The sequence below is a fragment of the Beta vulgaris genome, chromosome 2 (assembly GCF_026745355.1).
Source record: "Beta vulgaris subsp. vulgaris cultivar EL10 chromosome 2, EL10.2, whole genome shotgun sequence".
NCBI lineage: Eukaryota > Viridiplantae > Streptophyta > Magnoliopsida > Caryophyllales > Amaranthaceae > Beta > Beta vulgaris.
In genome coordinates, this window is record NC_079203.1 from 738298 (window position 1) to 752726 (window position 14429).

The window sequence follows — 14429 nt, forward strand, 5'->3', positions numbered from 1 at the left end:
GGCGTAAAACGTTTTCCCGGAAAACTGTTTTCCTCTATTTTCAGTTTTACATTGTTTGGTTGGCAAAAGAGTGTAAAACCATTTTCCCTTGGGGTAAAATTACTCTCCCAAGGATGGAAAACCATTTTTCCTTTCAAAATGAAGGGAAAACTATTTTCCTTCTCTCTCTTGTACACTCCTATCACTACCTCCTTACTTTCCCTTTCATTTTCCTTTCATTTCATCAATTTTTTTACATCGAACCAAACAATGGAAAACTAATTTTGGAATTATGTTTTCCATTGTAAATTGTTTTCCATGAAAATCATTTTACACTGAAAATATTTTACGCCCTACCAAACCGAGCCTAAATTTCAATGTTACCATGCTTCAGTTCGTCTATTCTGAAAAGCGATTCATAAACAATCTTAATCGACAAAATTGGTTTTCCAAATACCTTGTCGACACTTTCTGTTTATGGATTATAAGCTATGATACACGTAATTTGCTATATACCATCAAATTTGGATTTAGGGTTTTGAGTATAGAAAACCCTAGATTTATAAATTGGGGATGAATTGTGTGATGTATTATATGGAGATATTGGGGCTTTTGCTCAGCATGTTGAGTTCTAGTGTAATGTAATGGTATAATTCTTTGGCCACCGTAGAGAAGAGGGGGAAGACGGAAGTAGAGGATAAAGAGTAGTGAAGCATGTACCAGTTTTTAATTTTATTTTAATTACTTCCTCTCTTTTTTTTCCCTAAAAAAACAAATTACCTACTTTTTTTACTTTTCATGATACAGGAAAAAAACCTCTTTATTTCATAAGTGCCATAACAGAATCAGTTGGTCTTGTAGGAGGCCGTTAATTTTAATTTAAAATTAAGCACGATCCAAGACCAATATTAAGAAGAAAACATGTCACCTTTTGTAATATATTGACTAGTTTAATCTATTTAGAGACCAGGTTAATTTATTTCGTGATCAGTCTAATCTATTCAGTAATGACATTTTTTTGATCCATTCAGTGATTAGTTTAATTCATTTAGTTACTAGTTTAATTCGTTTGGTAAAACTATCGAGTTATTTTTTTAAAATCATTTGTAGTTCGATAAAGAAGAAAAAATAAGAAAGAAAAGAGAACCGATGACTAGGATAGTGTTGGGTTATAGTCAAATAGAATGGGCTTGTTAGAAAAATTCAGTCTTGGATTCGTCTAATTTTATGTTAAAATTAGACCGCCTATTCTAATTATTTGTGTTATTGTTAATCAAACACCTAAGTAAATATTTCAACATTAAAGTCAAATTAATTTGGACAAATGATTTAAAATCTCAGTAATTTGAATAACATATTACTAAAAATTATAATCCTACCTCAATAATAATGTAGGAAGTAATTAGGAAGGGTCTAATTTATCGTGCTAGAATCACTTAAGTCTATTTAATTATGTATGAGAGGACAACCATAGTTTTTCTTACAAATTTAAATCAAAAATACTTTCTCCGTTTTATATTATTGGTTACACTTCTTAATTCACGGACTTTTAGGTAATTTTGAAGAAAAAAAAATAGAGAGTAAAAAGAGAAGGGGCCAATGTAAAAGGAGAGAGATTGAAAGAGTTTATTGCTCAAAATGAAAGTGTAACAAGTAATGTGGAATTTCCACGACGGAAAGTGTAGCGAGTATTAAGAACGGAAGAAGTATACTATTAGTGGCAGTCGCAGCAGCTTCTCAGTTCTCCCCATGATTTTCTTCGCCTAAAACATCGCCAGTTGATTTTGATTTTTCCTCCATTACACTTTCTCTCTCTAAAAATGGCGCAACATCAAGCATCAGCGAAGACAGGGTTTCTCGAATTAGTCCCCTTTTTCGTTGTTCTTCTTCTTGCTGCTCATGTTTTAGCTTTGGTACCATTTCATTCCTCTTTCTTTCTTTTGCATTGCAATTTCTTTCTTTCTCTCTCTTACTTGCTTGATCTTCTCTTCAGGTGTACTGGATCTTCAGATTAGCAACTGAAAAACAACAACAATTTCCTGGAAGAACCAAAAAACACTGATTCTGATTCAATCTCCCTCCTTTTGCATCGTAAGTTCCGTCGCAAACCCTAATATTTGATTAATTCTTTGCTTTTATGCTATATCTTGAAGAAATTAGTAGTTGTTGAGTTTTGTCTGTGATTTATTTGACTTTGATTTTATCAAATTTGATGTGTATGCTGTTTAATTGCTTTAATTTTGGACAATAATTTGGACCAAATGCAATACAAATCCATGTTTTTTTCCGAGGTTGAGATGACGAATTTGTTGAAAAGAATCTAATAATGAAGATTGCTCTTTTGTTTTAAGGCTCTAATGCTACTGGCTATAGGATGAAGGATGTATGTGACGAATGCGGAATTCGTTAGGAATTAGGATCAGATTTATATTGGATATAAACATTGGCATGAGACGATCAATTAATTGAACAGCATAGTGAAAAGTCATGCTTTTGTTGGTTGGAGTTCTTCGTTCTCTATTATTGCATCCGTTCCTCGTCATTATAAGCCTAATTGCATTTACTAGCTATGATATCGAAAAATTGTACAGGGGATCTAAATAAAAAATGGATCTTGTTTGGCTTGTTTACCACTAACTTAACAAGATAAGGTCAAAGTTGTTGGTATCTAGATATAGAGCGAGAGAGGTTAATCTATAGTTTCGAAGTCTTGGTGTTTTGACCTAATTTACGATCAAGTTCTATGTTTATTTTTCAATGTTGAGGTGATTTCTTTTCCAATATTTATGGTGTTATAGACTATTAATTAGCTTAAAATTGATTTTCGTCAATGTAAGGTTACACAGATTATGTAATCATTTCCATCTCTCTCATGATTCTGTGTGCTATATGATATATCTATGAAGCTCTTCTAATAATACTTCATACATTTTGCTTAGACATTCTATAGTATTTGGGATTTCATACATTTTGCATCAAGTAGTTTGTTTTAGGCAGAAGAGTAAGCTTGACATTAGATGCCTCACGAAGTTTGCTTAGACAACTTCTGGAAGTTGTAAGTTCATTCATACAGCATCCACGCCTTTACCGTCCACAGGGCCTTCTCCAAGGTTTAGTAAGTCAAAAAGTTACTAACGATTCACCAATTAGATTATAGGATGAAAATCTCTTATCTGGTTCATATAATCGTATTGTGGCTTAAGTTTGGTCTCTGTCAAAACTTGAGGATGCCCCATAATGCATCCCCTTTTATGGAACATGGTAAATCAGTCAGCACAGTTGCCAATCTGTTTTATTTGTGGCATTGGCATAGCTATTTTCTCTGCTTTCTCATTTATTTTTATTGTGTTTCCCTGAGTAGCTGCTTTCTGCTTATGGGAATCTCTATATATCAAACTCTTGGTTTAGAATTGAATCAAAGATATCCAACGAATGATTTTTATTCAAATAACATATGATTCAAGTTTAGGTTTGTGCTCCTATGAGACCAATTTTTGTTGCAAAAATTCTCTCTCATGCCCCCAGACCAGGATAAACTATCTTATCTTGAGCTATTTTTTTTGTTGTTTTGATTTGTGCGTTCACATTTGTTCAAACTTCTCTGCGATGTTAAGAGCTTGTGGAGCATTAACTCATAACTTTGCTGGCTATCCTGTGTGCAGCTCTACTTTTCGCTGTAAATGGTCTGCTTGCGTTAATCTGCACACAATAGAAAGATCATGGTAGAGATAGTGCTAACCGGGAAGTTTGCTTCAGAGAATTCTTGTTTTATGGCTTTGATCTCGTAAGTCTGCTGTTCATTCTCCTCCATCCATAGTCAGCTTAATCATCATTGTGGATGATAGAGAAGAGGTGGTATTGCTGATCTTATAATGGATCTCGAAAATTATGCAATTTTCTACTTCCTAATTGATGTAAAAACTAGCAAGTAGCAATTGAGGGGAATGAAGTTGAGTTGGCTGCTAACTGAATTGACGGGGTGATTATGTGCTTGCCTTTTGACTTTATCGTTCATTGATTTAAATTGAGTGTCGTCTCTGTACATTATAATCTTGTAAAATAAGAGCATCTTCTGTAAAATAAAGAGCTTTACAACTTCCCCTTTGAATCGGTTGAGAGCAGCATCATGTCAAAGACTCAAAAACAAAACCAGATTTATCACTTCCAGCTCTCCCTTGCTCGAAAAGGGGGGTGGCAAAGAAGAGAAGCTTGGCCAGTTAGTAGAAACGAAACTGTGCTGAGTGTAATGGATTCAAAGGATGTCGTGGTCTACAATAGCAGAGTATTGATGGATGACTGGATGTCAACTAGCTAGTTGATAAATACCCGAAATGGATCTAGTCTATGCTCTATATCAGTCCTTTGTGTCTCCTTGAAGACCCAAGAAGCAGTTACAACTAAACCTCTCAAATTATGGGGATATCAATCGCACCTTCTAACTTCCTTGAGCCTGGGGTTACTTTGAGGGATCTTAAACAGCTTCCAAATTGATTTTGGAATTGCCTGTTTTAGCTGTGCGAGTTAGCCAAACAACTTTGACTCCCAAGCAAACTTTGTGATGGGATTGATGACAGTTAGCTAAACAACCTACACGACTCATTTGTTAATCTTCATAGCAACATAGGAAATTCATGTATAATTATATAGAGAAAATCTCATATCAATTTCGTAGTAATGATACTCAATCCCTAAATATATACTACCTCCGTTTAATATTATTTGCTACGATTAGACATTTTTTACTCATACTTTATGTCAAATTGTTGCAAATAATATTAAACGGAGGTGTATTTTCATTTGTAAGTCTTCGTCGCTGTCACTGCCACCTCTAAGGCTCTAAAGTACCTCTAGTGGACCTTTGATCTCACAACTTTAAGATTGTGAGATACAGACCTTTATTATTATACCAATTAATGTTGGTTGAATTTCAACAAAAAAAGAAGGTTTTGTTGAGAACATTTAATGATCTCATATTGACTTTTTCTTAATAACCTTGCTATGAAACACTGAGACAGTTAGTGGCGAACTTTACATACATTTCATTTTGCACTCTCTATAATCCATTGAAATTGATCTAATCATGGTACATGATGATAAAGTTCTAAAATATAGGCATATCTGAAATATATACCTATTCGGGGAAAAAAAACTGAATAATATGCAACTAAATGACGAAACGACGTGATCCTGATTCCTGAGGATGCTCATATCGTAGCACATCTTTACTTAACCAAGTCTCCAGTGCTACTATAAGTTCAACTATAATAGCTTTAACTTCGCCTATAATAGTGAGTTAATATAATTAAAGTTGGTTAATGAATAGTATGCAAATATTCAATGTACAACTAGACTTCGTTGTTAGATAGGCCGGGTCACGAAAAGGTTCATCTCACAAAAGTCCAGCAGGTCGTGCCAAAGTGGGTCAGGTGTAATAGTGAGTTGATTAACGAGCATCAAAAATAGTAAACGAAGAGATAAAAGTGAGTATAACTGAATATGAATTCGTACATATAATTATTTTGTTACAATATCTATTTTATTTTCAAAATTATTAAGATATTTTATTGACCTATGGTCATGTTTAATAATGACTGTCCATTATAACCCTGTCTAACAAAAACCCGTTAAATTTGACCTTGTTGTGGTATCCTGTCTAATAACTAGGTCTGGGTACAACTAAAAAAATTGAAGAAGTAAAAAGGAAGCAAAATCAAAGCTGGTGATAATAACTTTGAAGAATTACCAAAAAAATCAACATGAACTCCTCACCATTTCTTGCCTCTATGAATAGTGAATACAATGTCAAGGAGTGTTGCAAGCAATAATAAATAAATTGTAGAACGCCAACAAGATATGTAGACAAATTCACAACTTTTTTGAAAAAAAAGTGGTTGGGTATCTACAAAATCAAACCATCAAAATCAATCACCATAGCAACAAGGCTTTGACAGCATACTTTTAACTCTTGTGTATACATCATCGTTATCATTGAAAGAATCCTCCTTATTTTTTCAATTTTGCCAGAGGAGATCCAAAGACAAGTAGAGAAATATAGCAAAAGTTGACAACAAAAAATAAACTAATACATCTTCATCATCATCATAACAGTTGTTTCTCAATTTCATCACATCGACCGCCACCGTTGATCGCCCTCTTCCGCCTTCCCATCCACCTGACTTGAAACGACGCCGTATATCAATTGAATCATGTGATAATTTAAGCTTAAAAGTACAATTCAATGACTCTCCAAGTCTTCAACAACTCCGCATTACTAGTTCTTAATCCTAGTAATAATACCAAATTACCCTAAGAATGAACTCTAGGAGATTGGTCACTACTACTTCCTTCTCCATCAACGTGATTTACCTTAGCCAACCCCAACCTTCCTACACCAACCCCATTACAAGACGGCGTATTAGAGTCAACAAACTCGGCTGAATCCATCTCCATTTGACAAATCCTCACTGCTCCGATCAACTTCTCCGGCAACTCCTCCTCGCTCTGACCTTCCACGACAAACCCCATGTCTATGGTCACTGACGTCACACACCCCAATGCAAGGTGTACCAATGCGCCAGCTATCTTCGAGCTTGAAATGTCCACGTCGACCTCCAAGTAGTCCGGTCCCCTATGATACCTACATGTCAATGCCTTCCCTAAAAGACATGCACTGTAGTTCCCAACAGCTGTTTTTACTATCCATGGTCCCTTCACTATCCGATTCACTAGCTTCAAACGGCTATTCCTAAACCCATCATCACCATTTATGAATCGATCTAACAATGAACCTTGTTGAATCGGCTCGTCTGTCGAGAAGTAGAATACTGCATTGTGGTGCTCCCTTCCTACCATAATTTTATACAAATTTTTCTAGCATCAATTATTGTATCTTATGATAAAACATAAAAAAAACCAAGGAAAATTTAATCAAGTGCCACAACTCTTAATATATGATCAATGTATAGTAAAACCATCAATTTATCACTAGATTGGCAATCAAGGACGAAATCGTGACGATATTATCCTCACAAACCACAATCAATGTAAACACAATTTGATCACTACTTCATGGCATCACGGAACAAAATTGTCCAAGTTGTTGAAATATAACATGTGAAGTAGTAGTAGTGATTTTCAAAAGGTGTTCATAATTGTTGACAAAATTTCCTTGAATAATTATATTTTATACAAGCTGATATGAAAAGTATATGATCTGATAATAAACCATCTCATTTTCTTTACTATAGTTTTGCAATTAAAATTGAAGAAATTACTCCTATTCATACATAGATACATGTAATAAAAAATAATAATAGTACTACATTTAAAAGTAATTAACCAAATTATAATCCTAATTATATAATTAGGAAAAAATCAACCTAGATCTGGATTTACTAAGCATTATCTGATTCTTCCAGGTTTCATGGAATATCAGCAAAGAAGAAATTGTTCAGAAAAAAAATGCATTGATTATTTAATAATGTGATAGTAAAATTTCACGCATTTCTAGGTAAAGCATTTTTTGGCGTAGACGCAAAATCAATTTCTATTTTTTGCTTTGTTGAAAGTAACTGGATTACTACTACTCCTTAGATTTCTCCGTCAAATCAAAATCAACTAAAACATCAAAATTACATAATTAAGCACCAATTTTCGACTCTTTCAACAAATTTACGAAGATAATTTCCAGAAATTCAAGGATTTTTCAGCTAAATCTCAGCTACTTAACGTGTGAAAGCAACGTTTTGATAATTTTTTTTGTTACATCAAATCAAACTTAGGTTTTTCTGTCAATCAACAACACACAAAAACTAATCAAAATTCAATTTCCAAAATTCAACAATAACAATCTCAGATTTTCAGAAGATCAATAAAACATCCAATTTTCACTAATTTTTTTCATCAAAAAAAAAAAATTAAAAAATTCAGCAAACCTGGAACTTGAAGATTAACAGCAAAAACAAAAGACTTCATGAAGCTTCCATTACACTGACGAGACCTAAGCGCGCGCATGACACGATTATCCTCACGTGACAGCACGTGCTCAAGCTTAGACGTTGACCGAAGCCAGTCAACGGCGGTAGGTTTCAATAGATAGTCAACGGAAGCCGGAGACTTCATCTTCTTCGACAAATATTGTTTTGATCGGAGAGTGAAGAGATTTCCAGGCGGTGAAGCCCAGCCGTTGGATCCTTTGTGAAGGTCCACGTGGCGTAGAGATCCACTGTTGATTGTTTCTTCTCTCCAGTCGGAATTTGTAGTTGTAGACGACGCCGTTTCGCCATTGTTGGTTGTTGTGCACATTTTTAGTGTTTTTTTTGTTGTTGTTCTCTCTCTATATTATCTTGGGAAAGTTTTATGGAGTAAGAAATTAGACTTTGGGAAGAAAAGAGAAAGAGTGGGTTTTTTTTTAGTTTATTATTAATTTTTTTTCAGGAAGAAGGGAGCTCGTGCGCATCGTTTTATATAATTCGATGGCCCATATGGGAAAGGAGGAAAGTTCACTATAGTTTCCTCTTCCAAATTCCAATTCTTTTCTTTCTTTCTCTTTCGGTTTTTTTCCTTAAATTTGTTTTGCATGTATTAAAGGGATGATTTTGTCTTTAAGAAATCGTCTATATTTAAATTAAGATTAGGTAATAGTAAGTGGTTACTAGTTTCATCTATTTAGTGACTATGGGCATGTTCTCCCCAGCTTATTTTCAGTTCAGCTCCAATTAGTTCAGTTCAGCTCCATTCTTTTATGACCATTTTGTTAAATATTATAATTATGTTGGTATAATTTATTTTTACTAATTACTCTTATTAATATTATCATTATTATTATTATTATATTATTATTATTTATTTTTATATCATTACTATGAAGTAATATTATTATTATTATTATTATTATTATTGTTGTTGTTGTTGTTGTTGTTGTTGTTGTTGTTGTTGTTGTTGTTTCTATATATTTTTTTGTTTATTATATCTTTACTCATTATTATTACTATTATTATTAGGAGGAAGATGGTTTAGGTCAAAGCACAAATAAACCCACGTTTTTTAGCTCATAAACCAATCAAATCGCATCAAAAAGGTTTATGATGCAATTTCGCGGTCCAATCTAATCATTATTTTTATTACGAAATATTATTATATTATTAAATTTAATTATTAAAATAGTAATATTAATTTACTTCTTAGATATTATTGTATTATATGATCATCATCAAATAATTTATAATATTAATACAAATAATGTAAAATAATTATTATTAATTATCATTATTATCATTAATTATTATTATTATTTATTTATGATTAATATTATTTATGTATAACTATTATTTAAAAATATTCAAAATACTATTATTATTCATTATTCTTACTTATCATTAAAATGATTGTTTAATATTCATATTATTATTGTTAAATATTATTTATATATTTATTACATTTAATTCAATACAATACAATTTAATTCAGTTCAGTTCAGTTCAGCTGTTTTATGCCGAAGAGAACAGACCCTATCTCTAATTTTATACTCCTATTAAAATTAGACCGTCTCTTTTAATAATTGATTTGTGTGAATGGAAAAAAAACAAAGAGATATGTGAATGGTGAAGGATATGGATAATATGATCTTTTGCACTTATAGAGGACAAATACTACATTTCTTAGAAGTCTTTTAACTTCTAAGAGTAGTGGTGGATCTAGAAATAATATTTAGTAGGTTTAAAGATAATTTGATAAAATTATACTGGGTTAAGTGGTAAATTTGAAGTACAAATTGAAAATTCCATATTTTAATAAGAAAAATTTTCAGTTTTTTATATGTAAGTGGGGTCACTTGGCCTCACTTGGTGTAGTGTGGCTCCACAACTGTTTGAAAGTTCAAATTGTTGTCAAATGTGTGTTGGTCGAAAATTTATCATTTAGGTTAAAATATGCGTAATGAATGTTGGTCAGAGATCAAGTTATTAAGGATGATGTAGTTAAGTAAGATGGCATTACGGAATTGGGATTTGGGATTATAATAGGATTTAAAATTAAAACTAGTTATTAGGCCCGGGCTATACCCCGGGTAAGAAAAATTTTCATTTATTAATATTGTACTTTGATATGATAACACTAAATACAATTTGGTATAGTGGTTAAAACTTTAATACATGAACTTGAGGTCATGGGATCAAAACCTACACTATGCAATTTCTAACTTTTTTATTGTACATGGATTACATGGACTAAAACTACTTAGAGAGAGCGCCACGTGGCACCGTTCCTCGTTTACACACGCTTTTTAATATATTAGTATAGATGATATGTTTATTATGAGGATTTAAATTACCTAGAATGCTAGGAAAAGGAATATTAAATTCAAAGAAGCGATAAACAAATTAAGTCTTGGACTTCGCTTTTATCACGAGCGTTACATGACACCGTTCTTTGTTTAAGAACGTTTTTAAATATATTAGTATAGATATATATGACATCTTATCACTTATGGATCAGAGTATTTTAGAGATAAGTCTTTTGAGGTTATTACCTTATTGGTTAGGAAAAGGCCACACTAAATAAATGGCTTAGTAGGGAGTAAGATAATGAATACACCATTAATACATCTAACTCAAGGAGAAGGAGAATGTGCACACAAATATATAAAGAATATACTCCCTGTGTTTCAAAATATAAGGCAGTCATACTTTATGAAAATTTGCTTTGACCACAAATATTTCTCAAATCCGATAAACAAAAATTATAAAAATTATATCGTTGGATTCATCTTGAAAAATACTATAATAATATTATTTTTTAAAATTCTCTATCAACATAAATTGAGAATAATTAACGGTCAAAGTTCAACCTCAAATATCGTGCGTGCCTTATATTGTGAAACGGGGGGAGTATATGTTGAAATGAATTAGGCTCAATAGATGAGTACATTTGCAAAGAAAATTACCTCAATTATAAAGCTTCTACATACTAACCAAGAATTCTAAATGCTATGCTACTCTAATGTTAATGTATGTTACGTAACTAATCTTGTCTAAGTACCAAGGATGTCTTGGCCTAGTGGCTAAGATTGAAGTGTCCTGAACAATAAGTCACAGGTTCGAATCCTTTCTTCCATTTTTAGTATTTTGTACTGCTTTCGTGGCTCATATAGATAAAATAAAGTAATCCTGTCTAAGTTAAATATAATGGGAACTAAGTTACAAAGAAAATGAAAGACTATTGAAACTAGACAACTAGTTATCGTTGAATAATTTTCATTTTATGCTTCCTGAAAATCTATTGTCGTCTTTCTTAATATGATGATCTAAAGTAACAGTCAAAATTGACTAGAATTGATACAATGGTCAAAACCAGCATGTTATTTAGAAAAAAGGAGGGAATATTAGTTTAGCTATTGAATTTGACCACCACACTAAATACTTTTCCAACTATCCACCCCAAAAGCTTTACGAGTGAATTTTTACAACTTACTTTTAAAAAGTATCCAGAAAATGGATTTTATTGTGTGAAACTATACAAGCTGACGATAATTTTGCTAACTTTTTCTGGTGTAATCACAAGTTTCTCCAAGCCTTTCACATTTCTTATCTAGTGTGATAACTTGGACTATAGTCTATAGACGATCAAAGTTTTATGTTTATTATTTGATGATCTTTTACATTTTGTTACACAATTAGGGCAAAGTTTCATGTCATATAGAGCTAAAAATGCACTTTGTATCATTTCTACATGTCTTTAATAATCCAGATTATTAGTAACTAATTATTATTATTTTAATATTGCAAAGAGTTTTGTAAATAATGTTACTCCAACACCTTCAATTACCTTAAAAACAGGATGTCGTGTTGTGTATGACACGACACTTTACTTGAATACTTTATTTTAAACTAATTAAAAACTTGATTTTTTCTACAAAATAGCCAAGTCGTCGGACACTTAGACACCCGTATCCGAGTAGACACTCAATTCGTGTATGAGTAACATGGGTGTAAATTCTAAATATATGAAATTTATTTTCTTAAGAGCTATTTTAAGGATGTTTATGTGTATTTTGATTCATAACACTCCTCATATTATAATAGCTAACTAACCTTTTCTTTTTGGGATTTGGCCTTTAGTGCTTGAAAATGATTGGGTACTACATGTCAAATTCGGCCAGCTATGATACCAATCTTGGTCACTCTTGTATCATTTTGAGCTGGTTCCTTTTGATAATAAAGTGCTCAATATTAAGCCTTTAAGAATGCCCTAAAGAATAAGTTGTTCACTAATTTTTTGCTAAAACACTTTTGAGTATTCAGCAATATCCATACAGGATTTGTTTCAGCAGAGTGTCCTTATTTGAAGATTTAAGGTGCTGAGATACAAGTAAATATGGGTAAAACATTAAAATTAGGGAGAGAAGGGGTCGTGAAAGTTAAGAGAATGATCTTATTGTTTTTTTTTATAAAAATAAGGTAAGTTGAAGTTCCTTACAATTAGGAGCGAAGAGAATGTAGGGATCCCTCTTGCAAGGGATGATCAATCTCAGTACCTCGATTAGAAGTAATGCCAACACTATTATGCTATCACCTACTACTTATATTTATAGTTAATTGTTGTAATTGAATTATACATGTTGAACAAATTTTAGGCATTTCCTAAACAATGAGTATATTAAGCTTGATTTTAGACAAAGACTCGGTTTTTTCCTCTTTTCCGATAGTAAGCCGTGAAGTGTAAACAAAACCCATGTTTGAATTGAAATTGAGATACTGATGCAAGTTCTTCCTTTCTGAATTAGATAGATTCATATTGAAAAGAGGTTGACAAGAAGTTCTTTCAAAATGGACTATTTGTCCCTCAATTACAGATTGAATTTTAAATACATAATATAGTAATCTCACTATTAATTGGATCAAAATATGGGCGATCCAAATCATGAATTGATAGTATATGTAACTGTCTATTCTATTTTGTCACTAATCTTGAATTGAATGACGTACTGGTAAGTGTCTTTGCTGTATTGTGTAGATATGACTCATCTAAATATAAAGAAAAGAAAATCAAAGGAAGAAAAAAAGCTTTTCAAGATGGTGAATAGTTGTCTGAATCTTTACATCTGTCTCTTCTATTGATTGTGAGGGCTAATTGGCTAATGCTTACATAATCTTGATTTCTTTTTTATGTACACTTTTCAGAATTTGGAGTTAATTTGTTTGCTGGAAATTGCAATGAAAAATTGATAATATGTGTGTTTGTGACGCAGTCGGAAATTATGGAGAAAAGCAAGCGCTAATCTCGATCAAGAACAAACAGATTTACAAGCGATAAATCTGTAAAAACTCTGGAGTCCACCAGTAAAGAATAGGAACTCTGTGATATTATTAAAAGTCAAAACTGCCTCCAAACAATGACCTAATAATGTTTAAATACTTAACACAAAACCCTAATACGAAATTAAGGAAATAATAAAATCCGAAAATAATTAAAATGCTGATTTCGGGCCTTAAACGAACTCGGATGGCTTAAAAAGCCTATAGATCACAGCATAGCAGTGAGTTTGACTCGTTGGCCCGTTCCACTTCCGAAAAGGTATCACAATAAGCAATCGGACACCGTAAGCCCGATTAGTGGAAATCATTTCAGGCTCTTTTGTCGAACTTCCTTATCGAACTTATCCGCTAACCTTCCTACGTCAGTTTGGTAACACTATTTGAGCAAAATTGAAAGTTAAATTTGAAATTTGACCGTTAAATTTGAAATTTGACCATCAAATTTGATGAGGTATCTATATACTTGAGAGATTGGTAGAATAAATAGCTTGTTTGATTTTTTAGCTCTTATTGTTTTTCTTTTTTAGAAAACACCAATATAAATTCGGGCGCTTTTCAAGGACTCCCTCACTTGTTGGAAGGCGGTAGCAATAGGATCGAAAAATTCAATTCTTTTAACTCTCGAGAACTTTAAAAATGCACAACCCGGAAACAAGTAGGTCTCAGCCTGCATCAAATAGGTAGTTCCGAGCCTAGCTGATAAGCTCTAATATGGTGAATATGATGAAAAAGAAAATTTTCAACTCCATGGTGGAGATGCTACTCAAAGTAGCTATTTTGGATAAAAAAAAATATACATGTCGTTTCAACCTCCTTCGAACTTATTTTAAGTAACCACTCTAATTATTTTAGTACCTATAATAAATATCTACTTATTATTTAATGTAATTTTTTTGATGGCATCATTTAAGATGATTTAAATGATGTAATGGGTTATCAAACATTTTAACATAACCAAATTTATAGGCAAACAAATACACATGTAGCCTGGATCTTATTTTGTTCTCAATACATGTTAGCCATATAGGGCCTTAATCAATTTTTAAACTATTGTCTTTTCCAGAAAATGTCTTAATCTGTCGCAGTGATTTGAAGTATTAAAATATCATATGAGCATTTTGTGTAATTTCAGAAAAT

The 14429-nt window shown here is 32.3% G+C and overlaps 1 protein-coding gene and 1 long non-coding RNA gene across 2 annotated transcripts; one reads left to right on the forward strand and one right to left on the reverse strand.

Moving 5' to 3' along the window:
• Positions 1 to 1695: 1695 nt before the first annotated feature.
• Positions 1696 to 4087, forward strand: LOC104905989 (uncharacterized). The gene is made up of 3 exons (XR_791858.4): positions 1696 to 1892; positions 1973 to 2070; positions 3642 to 4087. It is a non-coding gene; the product is annotated as an uncharacterized LOC104905989 (long non-coding RNA).
• A 1746-nt stretch (positions 4088 to 5833) lies between these two features.
• On the reverse strand, positions 5834 to 8447 carry LOC104905988 (protein ENHANCED DISEASE RESISTANCE 2-like). Its single transcript, XM_010694660.4, has 2 exons — positions 7914 to 8447; positions 5834 to 6824 (listed from the first exon to the last, which is right to left on the reverse strand). Exons 1-2 carry the CDS (start codon positions 8281 to 8283, stop codon positions 6286 to 6288), a joined length of 909 nt encoding a protein of 302 aa, XP_010692962.2. The 5' UTR covers positions 8284 to 8447; the 3' UTR covers positions 5834 to 6285.
• Positions 8448 to 14429: the final 5982 nt, after the last annotated feature.